Source organism: Dipodomys spectabilis, unplaced genomic scaffold, assembly GCF_019054845.1.
Source record: "Dipodomys spectabilis isolate Male_0828 unplaced genomic scaffold, ASM1905484v1 ptg000006l, whole genome shotgun sequence".
In the NCBI taxonomy this organism is placed as follows: domain Eukaryota; kingdom Metazoa; phylum Chordata; class Mammalia; order Rodentia; family Heteromyidae; genus Dipodomys; species Dipodomys spectabilis.
The window spans coordinates 5,748,916-5,770,757 of NW_024870683.1; the positions used below are offsets into that span (position 1 = coordinate 5,748,916).

The 21,842-nt window shown below is 41.6% G+C and overlaps 2 protein-coding genes and 1 non-coding gene across 3 annotated transcripts in view; 1 reads left to right on the forward strand and 2 right to left on the reverse strand.

Moving 5' to 3' along the window:
• The first annotated feature begins 353 nt into the window (after positions 1-353).
• Dnaja1 (DnaJ heat shock protein family (Hsp40) member A1) lies at positions 354-10,483 on the forward strand. The gene is made up of 9 exons (XM_042695846.1): positions 354-475; positions 1,591-1,730; positions 1,845-2,022; positions 3,871-3,975; positions 4,893-5,120; positions 8,678-8,792; positions 9,245-9,360; positions 9,621-9,721; positions 10,103-10,483. Exons 2-9 carry the CDS (start codon positions 1,599-1,601, stop codon positions 10,319-10,321), a joined length of 1,194 nt encoding a protein of 397 aa, XP_042551780.1. The 5' UTR covers positions 354-475; positions 1,591-1,598; the 3' UTR covers positions 10,322-10,483.
• A 4,180-nt stretch (positions 10,484-14,663) lies between these two features.
• Positions 14,664-21,842, reverse strand: part of Smu1 (SMU1 DNA replication regulator and spliceosomal factor) — a 38,130-nt gene continuing 30,951 nt past the window's right edge. The window contains exons 11-12 of the mRNA XM_042696833.1: positions 16,676-16,828; positions 14,664-15,560 (exon numbers count right to left, since the gene is read on the reverse strand). Of these exons, the coding sequence (XP_042552767.1) occupies positions 15,462-15,560; positions 16,676-16,828 (252 nt within the window). The 3' untranslated portion in view covers positions 14,664-15,461. The remainder of the gene's footprint in view (positions 15,561-16,675; positions 16,829-21,842) is intronic.
• Positions 16,506-16,636, reverse strand: LOC122124371. The gene has a single exon (XR_006150529.1). It is a non-coding gene; the product is annotated as a small nucleolar RNA SNORA42/SNORA80 family (small nucleolar RNA).

Here is a 21,842-nt window from a genome sequence, read left to right on the forward strand (position 1 = left end):
CAGCTCCCCCCCCCTCCGCCGGGCCTCCCCGGCTGCCCACTGATTTGGAACGAGGTGGGGGGGCGGGGGAATGTGCCACGGAACCGCACCGCTCCAGGGCCACAGCCCCTTCCAGCGGACAACCTCGGCGCCCTCTGCCCCCCGGGAATGGAGAAAAAGGCTCCAGAAGGTTCCAGGAGCCTCAGAAACGCAGGCGTGCGCCTGCCCCCCCAACAAGGCCATTCGGCACAGCTCAGCCGGCTCCGAGCGCCCCCGCGCCGTTGCCTAGGTAACCGCGGGGCGGTGGCAGCTGCTAGAGAGGCGGGACTTCCGGCGAATGACGCGTCCGGGCTAGACTACAAAAGACGACGGCTGCGGCGGGCCGGGCGGAACTTTCCAGAACGCTCGGAGAGAGGTTGGAGGAGCGGCGGCTGCCCTAGCTGCGTACAGCTACACGCTCCTTCCCGCTCCGCCGCCGGCCCCAGCCCGCTCACCGGTGAGTTTCAGCCCTCGCGTTTTCCCCGAGGCCCCGGGTGGAGCCGCTTGGTGGTGCCAAGAAGCCGGATGGAGCCGCAGCCGAGAGGCGGTTGGATCCGCGTGGGCGAGGGGACGGAGGGTTCCCGGAGCCACCATTCCCCGTTTGTGGGGCGGGGGACCAGCGGGGCACCGCGGTGGAGCGGGCCCGAGGCCCTTCTCGGCCTCCCCCGCCCACCCCGAGCTCTTCGAGGACCGGGCCGCCCTCGGCCTCGCCGCCGTGCGCGCCGCCGCGTCCCTCCGCCCGCGCCCGCGCCGGGTGGGCAGCGCTGCGCGCACGCGCGGAGCGAGGCAGGGGTGAGGGGTTGCAGGAGGAGCCGGGCGGAGGCTGCGGCTGGCGCTGCTCTGGTCTCTCCTCCCTCTCTTTGTTGTGAGCTGGGCTTCCCACCTCCACCCCTCCGACCCTGGGCGAGCGGGAGGGAGAAAGGAAGGAAACCTTAACGGTCGGCGCCAAGTGCCGGAGGTTGTGTGTGAGGGGGGGCGGTGGGGGGGTGTACCTGAGGACGGGAGCACGGGAGAGGGTTGGCCGGTGAACGTGGGTAAGCTGGAAGCAATGTGGCTGAGGAACACCCCGGAGGGAGGGGCCTGGAGAGCTCGCTCTCCGGAGACCGGTTTCATAAACCACTGCCCCATCCCCCCACGTGCCGCGATACCATCTTTATCTGGAGCGTGTGTTGATTTTATCAGACGTGCCAAAGATAGTGATTATGTAGTAGTAACTGATGGAACCTATTGGTGCATCTTTGGATTGCTGCCTTCACCGCTTCTGGGGAAGGGGAGCCGGAAGAATCGAGATCACAGTTGTAGTTAGGCTAATGTGGTAGCTTTGCTGCGGGGGGGGGGGGGGGGGGGGGAGGAAGGGAGGAGCGGGGAGGAGTCAACTGCTAGAAGGCTTTTTAAATTCCCTGGTAGTTGTTAGCTTGTATTTCCTGTTAGAATTTAACAACTGAATTATTGCAGGGATTCTCTTTAAGGAAGGCACTGTTCTTGAGTTTGAGGAAGAACAGGTTACCTTCGCCCTGATTGTTAAAAACCATGCTTTGAAAGCTGGTTACAATTCCTTTTTCTCCTTTGCAGGCTAGAAAATGGTGAAAGAAACGACTTACTATGATGTTTTGGGAGTCAAACCCAATGCCACTCAGGAAGAATTGAAAAAGGCTTACAGGAAACTAGCCTTGAAATACCACCCTGATAAGAATCCAAATGAAGGAGAAAAGGTGAGTAGTATATTTTTAAACATAGCTGAATATTTGTCTATGAAATTGTATCTAATTTATATAGTAGCTATGCTTTGTAACACTTTTTTGTGGATTTTACTTTTTCCTCAACAGTTTAAACAGATTTCTCAAGCTTATGAGGTTCTCTCTGATGCCAAGAAAAGAGAATTATATGACAAAGGAGGAGAACAGGCAATTAAGGAGGGGGGAGCAGGTGGTGGTTTTGGCTCCCCCATGGACATCTTTGATATGTTTTTTGGAGGAGGAGGAAGGATGCAGAGAGAAAGGCGAGGTATGAAAAATTCCAGTCTACTTGCAGCAAAATACTGTTCCTGGTCAAAAAAATTCACCCAGTTTAAATTGTGGGTTTTTTTTTTCATGTTGGTATAGTATTGTACACTGAACTGAAACAGTGTGTTTGATTTCTGCTATCATTTTTAGATGAAGCTAAAAATAAGCCAGTGAAGTGGCAAAAGATGAGTACTCATTTCAAAGCCCTTTGTATTTCCCTGCCCCTTAAACCTAGTGGTAGCTACAAGGACATTTTTTTAGAGAAAGGTGAATTAAAGTTCAGAAACCTAAATTCTCAAGTTCATGAGTCAAGCTGACAACAGAACCATTACATCCAAATAGCCTGCTGTCCATTAAATCTTGTTTCAGTTTTATCCAAGTAGCCTGCTGTCCATTAAATCTCAACATATATGTATTTTACTATTTAGGAAAAAATGATCTCTAGGCTTTATAGCATTCTGGTGTAGAGAAGTTAGGGTCATTTCTTTTTCCAGTGTAGTTTAAACAAAGAATGGCTGATGAGTAGATCACTGCTAGAATGAATTATTTCACTTTGAACTAAAAGTTAACCACTGGAATATTCCTATATTGCTTATCTCAGAGTTGTGGGATTGTTTTGTTTTGTTGTGGAAAATGAGCTAAATCAAATTCCAGAATCATTTTTTCTGTTGGTTGTGGGGCTTGAACTCTGGGCCAGGACCCTGTCCCTAAGCTCAAGGCTAGCACTCTACTACTTGAGCCACAGGGCCACTTCTGTTGGTTAATTGGAGATTGGTCTCATGGCCTTTCCTGCCCAGCCTGGCTTTGAACTGAGATCCTCAGATCTCAGCCTCCTGAGTAGCTAGGATTACAGGCGTGAGCCACTGGGACCTGGCAGGAATTTTTCTTATAGTTTATGACATTAAGATCAGAAGAAAGATTTAAGCAATCCAAAGCCAACTACCTAAACTAAAGGTCAAGCTAGGAGCATAAAGAATGTTTCATAATGTATTTAGAGAGTAAATGCTCATTAAGCATGTGCAGAAAGGAATTTGGAGAACTTTTTATTAGGCATAAGATAAGGCAGTACTGTTTTGTTGGTGGATAAAGTCCTATTGGAAGGATCACTAGCTAGGAACTCATTAACCCTGATGAGGGACTCTAACCCCACTATCCTTATGTGATCTCAACCTTCCACTTATGTAAGTGATGTAAAGCATATTCCTTTGTAGCCACTAACCACATGAGGAAAAAATAGAATTCTTTAGTTGGAAGTAGCCATCAGACGATGAATCCAATAACTACGTGTGACTGTGAGGCTGTTGTATTGGACAATACAAATAAAGCTTTTCCATCGTTGCATTAACTGATACTGGACAATGCAATATTACAGAGTGGTAGAAGATAATTTTTCTTTAACCAGTATTGGTCTTATGGTAAATAATGCTTCTGAGAAGTAGGAATCTGTATCTCCGTGGTGTCTCAGTGTATAGGAATTTTCTGTGTTAAAGTAATGAAGTAACTGGCTACATAACACAATTACATGCTAGGTGAAAGCTTTGAAGAACTGCATGTTTTGTTTTTATTGTAAATGGGCCCAGTTAAATAACATTCAGTGATTTTTTTATAGACGTATTTATCATTGCCATATTTCTAAGGTTTGTGTATATCCTTAGACATATTGTTTGGCTCAGTTTTCCTTATCTGTAATTACATCACAATTTGAGAATCCTGTATGATTTGAATATTGTTCATGAGGGGTTACTCAACAGTTGTTACACCATGTGAAACTCAACTTCAGTTATTTGTCATTTTGTGTCATGCTTTGAAACAAAACATTTACATGGACTTCATGAACATTTTGTTCTAGGTAAAAATGTTGTGCATCAACTCTCAGTTACCTTAGAAGATTTATATAACGGTGCAACAAGAAAACTGGCTCTGCAGAAGAATGTGATTTGTGACAAATGTGAAGGTATAGTCTTTTAACATGTTTCACATAACTGAAAATGTTGCTGAAGACCTAACACTGACACAAATATTAAAAGCTGAGTCTCTTAGAGAAGTATTAGCAAAATAGAACGTATTTTATTTTTATTTTTCTTCCCTATTAGTTCATTTTCTTTATTTGACTTTTTGAGGTAAACTCTTACCTTTTTTTGTTGGTTGTGGGGCATGAACTCTAGGTCTGGGCGTTGTCCCTCAGCTCTTCAGTCAAGGCTAGTGCCCTACCACTTGAGCCACAGCACCACTTCCCAGTTTTGTTCTGCTTATGTGGTGCTGAGGAATCAAACCCAGGGCCTCATGCATGCCAGGCAAGCACTCTACCACTGAGCCACCACCTTCCCAGCCCACCGTTTTTTTTTTTTTTTTTTTTCCAGTCATGGGGCTTGAATTCTGGGCTGGGTGCTGTCCCTGAGCTCTTCAGCTCAAGGAGAACACTACCACTTGAGCCACAGCATCACTTCTGTTGTTAATTGGGGATAAGAGTTTCATGGATATTCCTGCTCAGGCTGGCTTTGACCTGTGATCCTCAGATCTCTGCCTCCTGAGTAGGATTATAGGCGTGAGCCACTGGCACCCAGTGTGGGCTTAGCTTTGAAGCCCACAATAACCTAGAATTCACATTGGAGCCTAAACTTGCCTTCTAGCTTCTGAGTGCCTCCGACTCTTGGATTAATGGGGTAAAACCAGTCTTATGCCATACATTGAATTTTATATGCAGTTGATTAATTGGATTCTGAACTGACTCCTTGTGAGTTTTCTATTCCTAAAACAGTATCCATAACACCTTACAAATAATAAGAAACTAGTATTTTAGAACTGTCTTGCTAAAATCCTACTCTGTCTGCCACTACTAAATTCATATATGATTTTCTTTAAACTGTATAGGCCGTGGTGGTAAAAAAGGGGCAGTGGAATGCTGTCCCAACTGCCGAGGTACTGGGATGCAAATACGAATTCATCAGATAGGACCTGGAATGGTTCAGCAAATTCAGTCTGTGTGCATGGAGTGCCAGGGCCATGGAGAAAGGATCAGCCCTAAAGATAGATGTAAAAGCTGCAATGGAAGGAAGATAGTTCGAGAGAAGAAGATTCTGGAAGTTCATATTGACAAAGGTGAGTGCCGATCCATCCATTTCCATGGCAAGTTAATTGTTTTATAATTTTAAAAAATCCTTAGGTTATATGTGATCCAGAATTTCCTCATGTAATATGGTATCTCCTTAATTAGCTTAGTATATAAATGGTTGAATAACATTTTCCTCCGTACTTTTCTTGTTGAGCCATAATTCTCCCACTTTCTTTAGAAATTGTGGTTAAATTGGGGTCTTCAGAAGTGGGGAGAAAGGACAAGGTTTGGGTGAAGAGTAGGCTTATTAAAATTTAAGGCTGGGGCTGGGAAGGTGGCTCAGTGTAGAGCGCTTGCCTTGCATGCCTGAGGCCCTGGGTTTGATTCCTCAGCACCACATAAGCAGAAAAAAAAAGCTGGAAGTGGCGCTGTGGCTCAAGTGGTAGAGCGCTAGCCTTGAGCTGAAGGGCTGAGGGACAGTGCCCAGGGCCCAGAGTTCAGGCTCCGCGACTGCACCCAAAAACAAATAAAATTAAAGGCTTTCATAGTGGATTGGTACATTGATTGATTGAGTGGTGTGTTTTGAGTTGAGGTTCTTGCTGTGTAGCCCAGACTAGTCTGCAGGGGTTTGTTTTTGTTTTTTTAATCGGTTGTGGGCCTTGAACTCTGGGCCTGGGTGCTTTCCCTGAGCTCTTCAGTTCAAGGTAAGGGTTCTACCACTTGAGACTCAGAGCCACTCTCAGCTTTCTAGGTTAATTGGAGATAGGAGTCTCATGGATGTTCCTGCTCAGGCTGGCTTTGAGATGTAATCCTCAGATCTCAGCCTGGTGGCATGAACCACCAGTATCTAGCTTTTCTTTTTTTTTTGGTCCGGTCATGGGGCCTGAACTCTGGGCCTGGGCTCTGTCTCTCAGCTCTTCAACTCAAGGCTAGCGCTCTACCACTTGAGCCACAGCGCCACTTCTGGCTTTTTTTTTCTTTTTGCTTATGTGATGCTGAGGAATCGAACCCAGGGCTCCGGTATGCAAGGCAAGCGCTCTACCACTGAGCCACCTTCCCAGCCCAGTATCTAGCTTTTCTTAATGCTACCAAAGAAGTTTTAAAATGTAGAGGGCAATGTGTTTTTATTATACAAATACATGTAAATTTAAGCAAACATTTAAATAGTTTGAACAAAGCTTTATGGGTTATAGGTCCTTTATGGGTTATAGATCTGTATTCAGGCTGGTCCTTTTTATCTGTGGGTTACAGGGGTGTGTTCACACTGTATTCAGGGTTGGAAATATTTAGGGAAGAAAAATGTGACTGCACAGAACATGTTATTCCCTGAAAAAATAGACAAATATTTTAATAGGATTTATATCGTGTTGGGTATTACAATTAATCTGGAGATGATTTAAAGTATGGAGAGGTAAAATTCACAGGTGGTTATATGCAGATATTTCTTTCCATTTTATTATGTTAGGGATTTTAGTATCCTCGGATTTTGGTATTTTGGGCAGATCTCTGGGACCAGTCCACTGCTGATGTCAGGGATGACTATAGTACCAGGTGAATCATGACACTGACTGCCCTCCTTTACCTCCAGGACCATTCAGAAAAGTAGTGGGGGAAGAGAGGAGGTTTGTCAAATTGACTTTGCAAGTCTATTTTTTTCCCCCTTAATTGGCCCATCAGTACTAGAGTTTATACTGCATTACCTTGGAGTCACTTAGAACAACTGGGAAAACCTATCAGAGTTCAAGTACTAGCATAACAAGACAGTTACTTTGCCTTATTGTAAAAAATTAAATTTTATCAATATGAAATTTGTATTTGGGTTTAAAGTCTATAATGAAATACTTGTGGATTTATGGGTATAGCTGGATTTTGCTTCAAAATAGGCAGAGCATGTATATGAAGGACATATTACATAGTAATCATGAGTTAACCACTGACTAGTTTAATGTTTTCCATGCCCAAAAAGTAAAAATTGTTTAAGTACATAATTCATAGTGATCATTAATCTGCAAACACAGGATGTGTGTGCATACGTATGTGCATACCAGTATGTATCTAATAGCCCTTTTTTTTTTGGCCATTGAACTCAGACGTTACATGCTGTCTTTTGCTCAAGGCTAGCATTACCACTTTGAGCCATAGCTCTACCTCCGGTTTTCTGGTGGTTAACTCTCCCACCTTTTTAGTAAAAGGTTTGAATATTTCTCTAAACAGAAACTTAGGTGAAAAATCCATCACTGGCACCATGGCTCATGCCTATAATCCCAGCTACTCAGGAGACTTGGTTTAAAGTCAGCTCTGGCAGGAAAGTCTTGAGACTTTATCTCCAATAAACCACTCAAAAATTGCAAGTGGTGCTATGGCTCAAAGTGGTAGAGCTCTATCCTTGAGCAAAAGCCCAGGCTCTGAGTTCAAGACTCATGATAAACAATAATAAAAAAAAAAACGATCACTGGGTGTTGTAGCTCATACCTATAATTCTAGCTACTCGGAAGCTGAGACCCACATCTTGGTTCACAGCCAACCTAGAAGAAAAAGGAGATCCATCTCCAACTTACTAGTTATAAAAAAAGCCAGACTAGGGCTGGGAAGGTAGCTCAGTGGTAGAGTGCTTGTCTTGCATGCATGAGGCCCTGGGTTCGATTCCTCAGCACCACATAAGCAGAAAAAGCTGGAAGTGGTGCTGTGGCTCCAGTGGTAGAACGCTATCCTTGAGCTGAAGAGCTGAGGGACAGCGCCTAGGCCCAGAGTTCAGACCCCACAGGCCCCCCCCCCCAAAAAAAAAAAAAAAAAAGCCAGACTAGGGATGTGACACAAGTAGTAGAGTACCAGCCTTGAGCAAAAAACCAAGGAAGAGGGCTGGGAAGGTGGCTCAGTGGTAGAGTGCTTGCCTTGCATGCATGAGGCCCTGGGTTCGATTCCTCAGCACCACATAAGCAGAAAGAAAAAAGCCGGAAGTGGCGCTATGGCTCAAGTGGTAGAGCGCTCACCTTGAGCTGAAGAACTCAGGGACAGTGCCCAGGCCAGAGTTCAAGCCTCAGGACCAAAAAAAATATATATATATATTTGCTCCGTTGGAAAATATTCCTTTTTCTGTACTTTTGATATTGACCATTTGGTTCTAATGTTAAACGTCCTTTTTTCCCTCTTGCTCTAGCTCTTGAGGGTAGAACTAGAACCTAGGGTTTTCCACATGCTGAGACAAGCACTATACCACTGAAGCATATGTCAGCCTAGATTCTATATTTTCACTTCAGGTTTACATACAGATTTTGTATTTCAATACTGTTCAAGTTGGTTTAAGCAGAGTAAAAATTGGTATAGGTGCTTAGAAGTAACAATTGAAAAGAAGCTGTTTGCCAGTCTCTGTGCCAACGTAGACTTAAAATTTAACCACTTTAATAAGTCTCTGGGAAATAAGCTGTGAGATTTGGAGCCTTCTCTGTTTGCATCTAGTTTTTGTTCTCATTTCTGTGAGGTTTGGTATCCACAGACTTGTTACTGACATTTTCATGCACCCACAAATACATATTTTTTCCTTTAGGTTTTGGGACAGGACCTTAGTATTGAGTATGCACTAAAAGTACAAAATTCATCTTAACAGGCATGAAAGATGGCCAGAAGATAACATTCCATGGTGAAGGAGACCAAGAGCCAGGATTGGAACCCGGAGATATCATCATTGTATTAGATCAGAAGGACCATGCTGTTTTTACAAGGTAAAAACTTAGAAGTTAACCACTCAGCTGACATCTTGCATATTTAGTTGTCTATTTGTGCTGGTCCTTGGGGCTTGGCCTTAATTAGGCTGGACAGCTGTCCCCGAGCTTTCTCTACCATTTGAACCATAGCTTTACTTCAGGCTTTTGTTAGGCAGTTGGAGATAAGCATCTCACTAACTTTCCTGTTTGGCTGGCTTCAAACCATGATCCTCAGATCTCAGCCTCCTGAGTTGCTCAGATTTTACGTGTGAGCCAATGGCTATTTATCCTTATTTAAATGAGGTTTTTGTTTGTCTTAGAATATAGGTTACAATGTATCATTAACTAGCCAGGTGCCAGGGAGCACCTGTAATTTCCTTGCTGTTGCTGTCAAGGAAACATGATTGTGTGATGGTACTTTTTGATCATTAGTTGAAATATATAAATGTGCCATATTTGCATTGATACAGACGAGGAGAAGACCTTTTCATGTGTATGGACATACAACTGGTTGAAGCACTGTGTGGCTTCCAAAAGCCAATCTCTACTCTTGATAACCGAACCATAGTCATCACTTCTCATCCAGGTATAGTCACTACATGGATCTTCTCTTTCTAGTCTAGTGTTGAGAACTATAGATACTTCCTGGGCTGAATGAGGTTATTTTTAAAAAAAGAAACCTAGCTATGTTTGGTAGCCCCTAGAAAGTCCACAATTAGAAGGTATGAAGATTGTTTTCCTACATAAATGTCCTACCAGTTCGACATTTCTCTGTAAATTGTTTTCCTTGCCTTACAAAAAATGTGGCCATACTTTTAAGGAAGAACTTGGCTTTATTGTTTTTAGGTCAGATTGTCAAGCATGGAGATATCAAATGTGTGCTAAATGAAGGCATGCCAATTTATCGACGACCATATGAAAAGGGGCGCCTGATCATTGAGTTTAAGGTAAGTTGTAATACTCAAATATTTAAGAATGGTTAGCTTACAAAAATCAGGGCTTAAGCTCCATTTCCCCTTGTCTGTGAGTTAGGGTTTCTTGGAAAAAATTTATAGTGTTCAGTTTTGTTACTAGGATTCATAAACATTTTCCCCAATCTTACAACATTAAATTAAAATGTTTGGGTCAAAGATGACATTTTTGAGTCATAGAAACCTGAACTTCCGTCATAATTATTGAACATTAGACACTAAGCCTTTTCTAACCTGGCATTATAAGTAATTTAAGATTATATGCGGTCATCTGTGTTTTCCTTGGGGGAAATGGATCCATGATACTTTTTAAGAAGCTAATAATGGAATGAAATTAACAGAAGTTTATTTCTTCAGGTAAACTTTCCTGAAAATGGCTTCCTCTCTCCTGATAAACTCTCTTTGCTGGAAAAACTCCTTCCTGAGAGGAAGGAAGTAGAAGAGACTGATGAAATGGATCAGGTAGAACTGGTGGACTTTGATCCAAATCAGGAAAGACGGCGCCATTATAATGGAGAAGCTTACGAGGATGATGAACATCACCCTAGAGGTGGTGTTCAGTGTCAAACCTCGTAATGGGGTCAGTGAATAGCACCCACTGCTGCATTTTAAATGCAGTAGTGAATGAGTGAAGGACTAATCATAATAAGCTCACTACTTGCTATTGTTTTTTGTTGTAATATTCAACTGTAGTAGTGTTTTAAAAGTTAAATGAAGAATAAACAAATATAAAAGCTCTGACTTTGCTCTGTATGATGACTTCAGTGTGCAAGATGAAGTTTTAATACCTGTAAAAACTACTTTTAAAATAGTTCCTTTAGCATCTGTTAAACCACATCTTGTAATTGATTCAGCTGTGTACATGGACAAAGCTTAAACTGAAATGCTAGGTATATGTGTTGACTTTGGTGTATGGCCTTTTATCATTAATCTGTGGGGCTAAAACTTTGTATTTGGCTAGTAATCTGAAAAAGAGAAATTAATTTGTAGAGAAATGTTGGTTTGTCTAGCTATTTGTATTAAGTGGACTCATTGTGATGCCTTTGCATTTTATTGCCTCAACTATTACTTGAAGAGTGGCGTAATTCATATAATTTAGCGTGTTAACAGTGATACAGAAATGATACCTTCCTAGTGAAGAGGTTTATCATATGCTGCTTCTAAGGGCTTGCACTTCTAGAATTGCATCCCCACTGTCATCTTTTTAAATATATATATGTGTGTTCATATATAAATATGCATATATATATTATGTTGGTGGAAATAGTTATGTTCTTTTTCCCTTTGAACCATGATAAAGCCCTTAAGTATCAAGAGACTTTCAGAGTTGGGTAGAAAAAAGCAATTGAAAAGACCTGTACATTGAGAAGTTGCATGTATAACCTAGGAAGGTGTTCCTTAGATATGTTACAGGCTTACTTTAAACTATTTGCTCCAAAGTAACTGTAATTCGATGTTGGTAGTATAGCAAATTACAATGAATAGCTTTAACTGTATGTTTAAAGTCATATGTTCATAAGCTTAAATCTGGATACCAGAATTTAAGCAATACTGAAATGTATGAAATGTCTCCTTAATATACTGATTACAAAGTAATTCCAGTGTGTCACTACAGGTTTTTTTTTCCCCTGTGATCACCACGACATTTGCTTTTAAAAATTGAATTATGATTCCTTAAAACAAACGTGCAGGGAGTGAAAGTGGAGGCCAGGTATTACTCAAGAACCAAAATCTAGTGTTTTAAAAGTGTTCTCAAATCTTTTAGTACAAGGTTTCTCAACCACAAATAATTGAAATACAGAAACTAAAACTGGTTAAGTCCCAAAGGTCTTTGGTAGTAAGTCAAAGCACTGAATGACTGCATTGAGGGTTAGAAAACTACCAACACAGGGAAAATACCAATACCTGCATATGTGACTTAGGAGAGTTAACCTTAAACAAGATCAGACCAGAATTTACCAAGTTGGGAAAATGATGTACTTTCTAGCATCTTACTTAAAATAGAAATGATTCTAAAGCACAGAGAATGCTAACAAGCTGCACAATTCCTTCAAAAAAAGGTTTCTTCACTTGAAATTGTTAAACTGACCATCATAACCTTAAGGAACTAAGAGCAAAAGCATCTTTTTTAAACACTTTACCTAATTTCCTGCTTTATGAGAAAATAGTATACTAGTCGAATTTGAACATGCTGGGCCATAAACCAGTTTGTGCAGATCTGTAAATTACCCATTGATGTTTTCACTATGGACTTCAGTGCTGTCCGATCATCTCTACCCATTGTTCTTAGGTAAAACTTAAGGGATTATAACTCTGTCCCAATTCCATTCCTAAAGATTGAGGTGAGGAAAATGACAGCAAAATTCAGGCAGGCAGTAGAGAAGAAATGGAGCTTTGCCACTAAATTGGTTTTCAATGTGAACTTGGCTGGAACATGCACCTTTACCTTTTTTGCTTATGGCTGGTGCTCTGCCATTTGAGCCAGAACTCTACATCCAACTTTTAGCTGGTTAGTCTTTTTTGCCTGGACTGGCTTTAATCATGAGTAGCTGAGAACAGATATAAGCTACGGGCCCAGATCTTCATTCTGTGGTTCTGAGAAAATTAAGAATACTGAACCTGAGATTTGTGCCATGAATCTTAATTTTCGATGAATAGGTATAAAGGACAAGCTTTTATGTATATGTTGAGTTTTATGTGGTAGAGAACAATATCAAGTCTGATGAGCCCAGGCTACTTCCTAATAACCAAATCACAAGCCTCATTTCAAAATAGTGCTTGTTGATTCCTGGCACCTAGCTTGCATCAGCTTTTGCTAACTAGTCTTACAAAACAGCCCAGGAATGTTATGGGGAAAACAACCCAATGACCCCACTCCTGACAGTTGCTCCCAATCCCACTAGATGAGTGGCTCACCTTCCTTGTCCTAGATCCAAGCCCAATGGGCAAACAGGAAACAGGTAACTTGTACATTCACAGGCTGCTGGTGAAGGGTCTGGGGTTTCAGCCTTCAGCCCTGGAGGGGACTGCTATCTAGTGTTTTAAGAAAATCCAGGCAAAGCAAGACACCAGTGGCTAACACTTAACAATTCAAACTACTCAGGCAGCTCACATCTGAGGATCAGTGTTTTATCCCAGACAGGCAAATCTGACTCATCTCCAAATATACCAGAAAGATGCTGGAAATGGAGATGTGGTTCAAGTAGTAGAGTGCCAGCCTTGAGCAAAAAAGCTAAGCAAGAGCCTAAGCCTGTGTTTAATTCCCAGTCACACATGTTAAAAAAAAAAGGTTCCTATTTTTAAAAGTCTTGAAAGATTTTTTTTTTGGTCGGTCGTGGGGCTTGAACTCTGGGCCTGGTCGCTGTCCCTCAGCTCTTCAGCTCAAGGCAAGCGCTCTACCACTTGAGCTACAGCACCACTTCCGATTTTCTGGTGGTTTATTGGAGATGAGTCTCACGGTCTTTCCTGCCTGGGCCGGCTTTGAACCGAGATCCTCAGATCTCAGCCTCCTGAGTACCTAGGATTACAGGCATGAGCCACCGGCGCCCGGCAAGTCTTGAAAGATTTAACAAATACTGCCTGAGGAAAGTATAAAAGTTGGGCTTTCAAGTTTTGCAGTTAGGACCAATGTATTATCTCACTAAAAACTGCGCTGATAGCTCATACCTGTAATCCTAGCTACTCAGGAGGCTGAGATCTGAGGATCTCTTCAAAGCTAGCGTGCGCAGGAAAGTCCTTGAGACTCTTTGCCAATTAACCGCCAGAAAACGAAATGGTGCAGTGGCTCAAGTGGTAGAGCACTTACCATTGAGCTGAAGAACACAGGGACAGCGCCAAAGTCCAGAGTTCAAGCCCCACGACCAACGGGGGAAAAAAAATCCAATTCAGGTCCCTCCCTAACCTTTCTTTACTAAAGATTGCTTCATGCAAAAGTCCTTTATTCCCAGCTTTTGTTTTGTTGATTGTTTTGACAAGGGTCTACCTATGCAGCCTCCCAAGTGCTACCTTACCTTCAAATAATTTTAGTATACAGCTGAGGATATAGCTCAATGTTAAACTCACAATTGAGTGGTGGGGGGGAGGGGTATCTGATGTGTGACAAACTTTCCTCATGCCAATTTAAAACTTTTACTTAGAAGCATGTCTAAAGTAGATAACCAGCTGTAAATAAAAAAATACCAAGTGAAGGCCTGAGCTAAAAGCCCATTACCACCATAAAAAAAAAAAAAACGTAAACTACGTTGTATATTAGTCCTAAACTAATGGATATATTCAATTCCCATGATTTTTAAGAGATCAAAACTGCTATAAACTAAATTAACTGAGACAAAAGGCAGTGGGGTTTGCAGCAAAAGGGAAATAAGTTACAGATGATGACTGGAAAAGGTTTCTTAGTGCTGCACATTAATAGCCAATATTGACTATTATGTGCCAGGCATAGGATGGGGCCACATTCAAGTCACAAAAAATGAGAATGCAAAAGTTAAAAAAAAACAAAACCTTTTGTCAGGCGCTGCTGGCTAGGTACTCAGAAGGCTGAAATCTGAGGATTGCAGTTCAAAGCCAGTCTGGGCAGGAAAATGTGACACTCTTAACTCCAATAAAACATTCAGAAAACCAGAAGTGGTACTGTGGCTCAAATGGTAGAGTGCTAGCCTTGAGCTGAAGAGCTGAGGGACAGCATCCTGGCACATGACTGACCAAAAAAACCCCTTTTCCCCACTAGTTTGTTCTTAAATGCTAAGCTTAAAGGAGGGCATAGAAAGCCTAGAAATAAGATCTTTAAGAGTCCTACACATTTCTCAGTTGATTCCCCCCCCCCACCCCCTTCAGGGCCTCCCACTTGCAGGCCCTCTACAACTTGAGCTATGTCCCCAAGCCCTACATCTTTGGTTTAAAGGTGAAAGAGAAATCCATATGCAAAGTATTTAAGAGTTTTATTATCTTTGAAATGTTTTTAGCTGATGACTATGATCATTACAAAAGACTTAAATCTCAGGTTCTTGTCTAATTTTTCAGAACAGCATATTGGGCTGGGGGCGTAGCTCAAGAGGTATAGTGCTTATCTAGTAACAGCAATTCATTTTCAATGCCAAACCCTCCTCCACATGACAGATGATGCCAAAACTGGTCTCAACTGATCCTGCAACTATTTCCAACCAGAAGATGGGGGACTATATTCCCTGAAGTTAGACTGAACATAGGTGAAGGCACAGCTCAAAATGAGCAAAAAAGACAGTACCATGAGATTATGATAGTTTTTATGTCAGTCAATCCAACTGCTATCAATGTGAACTCAGGACTTGATGATAATGAGTTCTCTCACCATTTTTAGTAAACATACTGACGAGATGAATATTATTTACAAAGTATCCAGAAATGTGTGCTTTATTAACATCTTAAAAAACAGCTACTGAATACTGGGGTATTTACAAGTTTTATGATGGGAAGTAAATTGCAATCAGGATTTTAGATAATCAAAGAAGTCCATCTTTTTTTCCTAGAAATATCAGTAATATGTCTGCCATAGTTATAAGCAGAAAAACTAAAATCTTAAAAATATATTTTTAAAAGTAACTTTTTAAGACTGTAATTATGCTTGGCTAAATGGGATACTTTTTCTTTTTTCTTTTTTTTAGAAAGTTGACCTGAAAAAAACAAACACATAAGTATGTCTTCTAAGTACATGCTTCAAGCTAGATTTTTAAAAGGTGAATTAGGGTTTCCAGAGCTTTAAGAGTCCATCTTCACTGTAGGTAGCAATCAAATTCTGATGAGGATGATGTGCAATACCAATCACATCCTTCTCGTGAACCTGGAATGGGTAAAGAGAGTGTATATATCTTAATAAATCACCCCAAAGAGGTTCCCAGAGCTGAGTGGACAAGATCTTGAAAGTTCACATATTCCAAATGACACAGCTAAAAGAGGATATTCAACTCACATATTGTAAAACAAAATCTTGGGGCTGAGAATGTGGCTGACTGGTAGAGTGCTGGCCTACCATGCCTGAAGCCCTGGGTTCGATTCCTTAGTACCGCATAAACAGAAAAGCCAGAAGTGGTGTTGTGACAAGTGGTAGCCTTGTGCAAAAGCAGCCCAGGGACAATGCCCAGGCCCTGAGTTTAAGCCCCATGACTGGCAAATAATAAATAAATAATAAAACTTAGTAGAGCCAGCAGGCAAGCATAAAGCCCTGAGTTCAAACCCTAGTACTGATAACAACAACAACAACAACAACAACAAAAAACTTTTATTGTAAGCCCCTGACATTTGGAAACTTTAACACTGCTAGCATTAATTCCTTGTCTGACTTCAATATGAGAGCTGAAAGGAAAAAAAAAACCCTGAAAAACAAAAAAACACCACCACAACAACAACAAAAAAATATCTAATTAGGACAATGGAGACAATGCATAAATAATATGCCCTCCAAATGATATAGAGAAAAGTATGTGTTATCTGTCAACCCCCATGAGGAAGATCTGGTTAATCTAGCTGGCTCCACAGGTTCTATTCCCTTCTCTGCTTTATGTACACACATCTTCTGTCTACCTGAAGCTAAGGGAGTCACTAAAGGATTTTTCCTGGTAAAGGAGATAATTTCATACCATTACTTATGGTCTCTTATTTTTATTTGAATGGTAAAACACCTCCATTACACTTTCTTCATACTTAGGTTCACAATGGTAATACTGTAAAAAAAGTATGTACTGCAAAGAACACAAAGTATTGAGGTATTTCCATATATATAAATTTCCAATGTGCAACCCACTTCAGTGCCAGAAACCTACAGGGAGAGGCCAGGCAATGGTTCGGGGCAGTTGGCTCTGGCATGGAACACTGTGAGAAGCTCAGGGTAACAAGCCAGCCATAAACCCAAACCTATGCATTACCATAAATTCTTTAGATGACCTTAGTAATACTTACTGTCAAAGTTCTCTCCAGCTTGCCAGTGACTGTGCTAAAGCAGTAGAGCACAAAGTCTTCCCCCACACAGTAAATCCATTCACCACGAGGAGAGAGAGCACAGCAAACAAAGTCACCACCTTCTCTTTTACCAGAGCTGAAGCTTCTGACAATCTAGATCACATCATACCCAAGGAAAAAAACAAAACACTGGTTTAAGAGCTTGGCCACAAGTACCACTTTAAGCCTTTTTCCCCCTCTTAGGTGCTAAAATACTTGTATTGAGGTCTGACATTTTGAAAACTACATTTAAAAAATGGACATTTTTACATGGTTACTTTGCACTTTGTTTACAATCTTCAATTGGATTCTTCACGTGCTAAATCTTACAAGGGAAATAGTCAACAGATGAAGTAAGTGGCAGATAAAAGTTTTCAAATTTATACATCTGAGTCACCGAATTTGCTCTTTAGTGATCATACTATCAGGAAGCAAACTCATTACTACAAACAGTAAAATCAGTGTAGATTCATTTTCTCCCCTACCATGCTTCCTTCTCTTTTTCTCCCTCCTAACCCCCATCCTATATAGGATTTCCCTATCCCTATGTAGACCAAGCTGGTCTCCAACTTCAATCCAACTGCCTTGTTCTCCCAAGTGCTGAGATTGCAGGCATGAACCACAATATCTGGCATACTATCAATTCTTTTTTTTTTTTGTCAGTCATGGGGCTTGAACTCGGCCTGGGCGCTGTCCCTCAGCTCTTCCACTGAAGGCTAGCACTCTACCACTGGAGCGTCAGCCCCACTTTCGGCTTTTTCTGTTTTTGTGGTGCTGAGGAATAAACCCAGGGCCTCATGCATGCAAGGCAAGCACTCTACCACTGAGCCACCTTCCCAGCCCCACCAATGTTTTCTGAATTTATGTTTCTCAATTTCCTTCCTAATAGATGCAATGTTCGCCTCATGAAGGATGGAATGATCTATAATACTTTATTTTATAACAGTAAAATCATCATTAGCCAAGCTAAGAGGAAACCAATTTGAAAAAGTTAAAAGGGTCATAATGATGCATAATGATGCAGTCCTAGCCCTTGGAAGACTGAGGCAGTATGACTGAATTTAAGGCAGCTTGAGCTATAGTGAGACCTTGTCTCAAAACAAATGATGGGGAGGGGCCAAGATGGCAACAGCAAAGTAGGGAAACACTACAGCTCTCTCCAACCAAATAGTGTTTGGGTCTCAATGCTCCATTTCTCCAAGAGACCACAGCTACAAAAAGGCAATTACTGTCGGGAGCCGGTGGCTCACGCCTGTAATCCTAACTACTTAGGAGGCTGAGATCTGAGGATTGCGGTTCAAAGCCAGTCCGGGCAGGAAAGTCTGTGAAACTCTTATCTCCAATAAAAACCACCAGAAAACCGGAAGTGGCGCTGTAGCTCAAGTGGTAGAGCTAGCCTTGAACTGAAGAGCTGAGGGACAGGGTCCAAGCCCAGAGTTCCAGCCCCACGACAAAGACAAAACCAAAACGGCAATTACTCAGAGCAATATGGGAAGTAAAAAAAAGGAAAAGGAAAAAACTTCAGAACCTACATAAAGTCGGGAGCCGGTGGCTCACGCCTGTAATCCTAGCTACTCAGGAGACTGAGGTCTGAGGATCATGGTTCAAAGCCAGCCTGGGCAGGAAAGTCTGTGAACCTCTTATCTCCAATAAAAGCCACCAGAAAACCAGAAGTGGCGCTGTAGTTCAAGTGGTAGAGCGCTAGCCTAGAGCTGAGGGACAGCACTCAGGCCAAAAAAAAAAAAAAAAAAAAAAGAACCTACACAAAGATGGTAAAGCAGGAAGGCCCTTCCCCCACCTCTTACTGGCGGTCGGGGGGGGGGGGGGGGGGGCCTCCCCGAGCTGCTCAAACTGCCTGGCTGGGGACCCGCTAGGGACCTGCTAGGGACCACAGAGCCACAAGGGTCCCAAGGCTTCTGGAAGACTCCCAAGTGCCAGAGCCGACCCAGAGAATACAAACAAAACTTGGAACGCAGAACCTGCACAAAGACACCCCTCCCGCCCCCGCCCCTACGACCACCACAGTGTGGCACCTCTCTGCACCGGCTGGCAGCAACAGCCCAGCCCAGCCTGGGGTGACAGCGAACAACCCCAGGCTCTCTGCACCAGCCGGCAGCAACAGCCCAGCCCAGCCTGGGGTGGTGATGGCATGGTGCCCCTCTGCACCGGCCGTGGTGATGGCATGGTGCCCCTCTGCACCGGCCTGTGGGAACAGCCCAGACAGCAACCACACAGGGGAGAACGCCAAGTGGAAGTGAAAAAGAAATGGAAGACAAATGCTACATCCAAGAGATGATAGAGCCAATGAGTCAAGAATTAAAATGAGAAATAGATCAGCAATTTAAAGAACAAAGGAAAAAGCTATCAAGAAATCCAAGCCTTCAAACAAGAAATGCACTCAAAAATAGATGCAGTACACATCTCACTAAAAGATGAGATTAATACTCTAAGGAACGACAGAAATTATAAATGGCTCAATTTCCATAGAATAACAGGTACTGAAGACAAAATGCCGGCACTGGAAAAAAAAATTTACAGATATGGAAAAACACTCAAAATATGCCAAAGGAAAGTCCAAGAACAAGCAGACTGTACCAAGAAATTTTACATTTGTATAAATGGGGTAGACAAAAGGGTGGAAATAAACAATCTTGCATGCAGCAAAAGCAAAGAAGGAGCTATTCTATAATGGGAATCACTGGAGATCTCTCCACATACACACTGAATGCAAGGAAAGCCTGGTAAAGTATCATCTGAGCCCTGAGAACCAGTAACTGCCAGCCCAGACTGATATATCCAGTAAAGCTAGCATTCACATTCGATGGAGAAACTAAAATTTTAATAGTAAGGAAAAACTAAATGAATTCATAAACAATAAGCCAGAATTGCAAAGAATATTGAGAGGGATTATAATATGGAGAAAACAATCAAGATCAGGGATCCATACCAGATAGATATCATTAGGAGACTAACTTAATAAACACAGGAGGAAAGGAAAGAAGAAAAACTTAGGAAAGTAGGAAAATGACAGGAAACACAATATACTTCTCCATAATAACCATAAATATTGATGGACTCAATTCACCAATCAAAAGAAAAAGAACTTCAGACTGATCAGAAAACAAGATCCATCAATTTGCTGTCTTCAAGAGATCCACCTCAGAGCCAAAGATAAAAGCAAACTCCGAGTGAAAGGATGGAGGAAGATCTACCGTGCCAATGCCCCCAAGCAAGAAGGCAGGAGATATCTGATAAAAATAAACTTTACATTAAAATCATTACAAAAAGACAAAGAAGGTCACTACATATTAATACAGGGAACAGTCCAAGAAGAGGATATCACCATTGTCAATCTATATGTCCCAAACATCGGTGCATCCAAATATGTTACGTGAATACTCTTAGGTTTACAGGAAAAGATGGATCCAAATACAATAATACTAGGAGACTTCAATACTCCACTCTCACCAAAGGACAGGTCTACCATCCAAAGAATTGGCAAAGAGGTCTCTGAATTAAGATGCCATATCTCAAGCAGACTTAACTGACATATACCGAGTTTTTCACCCAACAACAACCCAGTACACATTCTTCTCAGGAGCCCAGGGAACTTTTTCATGGAACTAAGATCATATCTTAGTTCAAGGAATTTAAGCAAATACAAGAGGATCAACATAATCTCCTGTATTCTATCTGACCATAGTGGAATCAAACTAGTTCTCAGTAACAAGGCGTATAGTAGAAAAAACTCAAACACATGGAAATTAAACAGCACACTGCTGAGCAACACATGGGTCACAGAAGAAATTAAAGAAGAAATTAAAAAGTTCCTACAATTCAATGAAAATGAAGATACATTACAAAGAAACCTATGGGACACAGTGAAAGCAGTTCTGAGGGACAAATTTATTGCTCTCAGTGCACATACCAAGATTCCAATCTTTTTTTTTTTTTTTTAAACTCTGGGCCTGGGCGCTGTCCCTGCGCTCTTCAGCTGAAGGTGAGCGCTCTACCGCTTGAGCCACAAACGCCACTTCCTCAGTGCACATATCAAGAAAACGGTAACAGACCAAGTAAACAATCTCATAATGCAACGAAAACTGCTAGAGAAACAAGAAAAAGTTGAACCTAAAATTGCTAGATGGAGTGAGATAACCAAAATAAGAGCTGGCATTAACAAGACAGAAACTAAGAAAACTATAAAGTTAATAAAACAAAAAACTGTTTTTTTTTTTACTCAATAAAATTGACAGACTAATGGCAAGATTGACTAAAAAAAGAAGAGACCCAAATCAATAAGATCAGGGATGCCACAGGAAAAATTACAAGAAACATCCAAGACATCCAAACAATTATAAAGAAATATTTCCAGATGCTATACTCACTAAGGAAGGAAAACCTAGCAGAAATGGATGAATTTCTAGAGAAATATAAATTGCTGAAACTGAACCAAGAAGAAATAAATCAATTATGTCAATAACCTACAATGAGATAGAGGAAGCAATCAGAAACCTTCCAACAAGGAAAAGCCTAGGACCAGATGGATTCACTACAGAATTCTATAAGACCTTTAAAGAGGAACTAATAACCATTCTCAAGTTCTTCAGAGAAACAGAAACAGAGGGAGTAATCCCAACATCATTCTATGAAGCCATATCACACTCATCCCCAAACCAGGCAAAGACACAACAACAACAAAAAAGAGTACAGACCAATCTCTTTGATGAACACAGATGCAAAGCTCCCCAATAAAATTCTAGCCAACAGAATCCAGAAACATATCAAAAAAAAAAATCATACATTATGACCAAGTAGGCTTCATCCCAGAGATGCAGAACATATGTAAATCAATTAATGTAATCCATCACATCAACAGATCCAAGGTCAAGAACCACATGATTATCTCCATTGGCGTGGAAAAGGTTTTTGATAAAATACAGCACTCAATCATGTTAAAAAGCTCTGGAAAAAATAGGAATAGAAGGAACATTCCTGAAAACAAAAGCCTTAAATGACAGACCAACAGCCAATATTATACTTAATGGGGAAAAGCTACAACTAATTCCCCTAAAAAATAGGAACACGGCAAGGATGCCCACTCTCTCCACTCCTCTTCAATATAGTTCTG

Excerpts from the sequence above, each read along its gene's own strand:
- Dnaja1 (XM_042695846.1), top strand. The coding sequence starts at position 1,599 with ATGGTGAAAGAAACGACTTACTATGATGTTTTGGGAGTCAAACCCAAT. Across the intron at positions 8,793-9,244 it reads GACCATGCTGTTTTTACAAG|ACGAGGAGAAGACCTTTTCA; the intron begins GTAAAAACTTAG and ends GCATTGATACAG. Across the intron at positions 9,722-10,102 it reads GCCTGATCATTGAGTTTAAG|GTAAACTTTCCTGAAAATGG; the intron begins GTAAGTTGTAAT and ends TTATTTCTTCAG.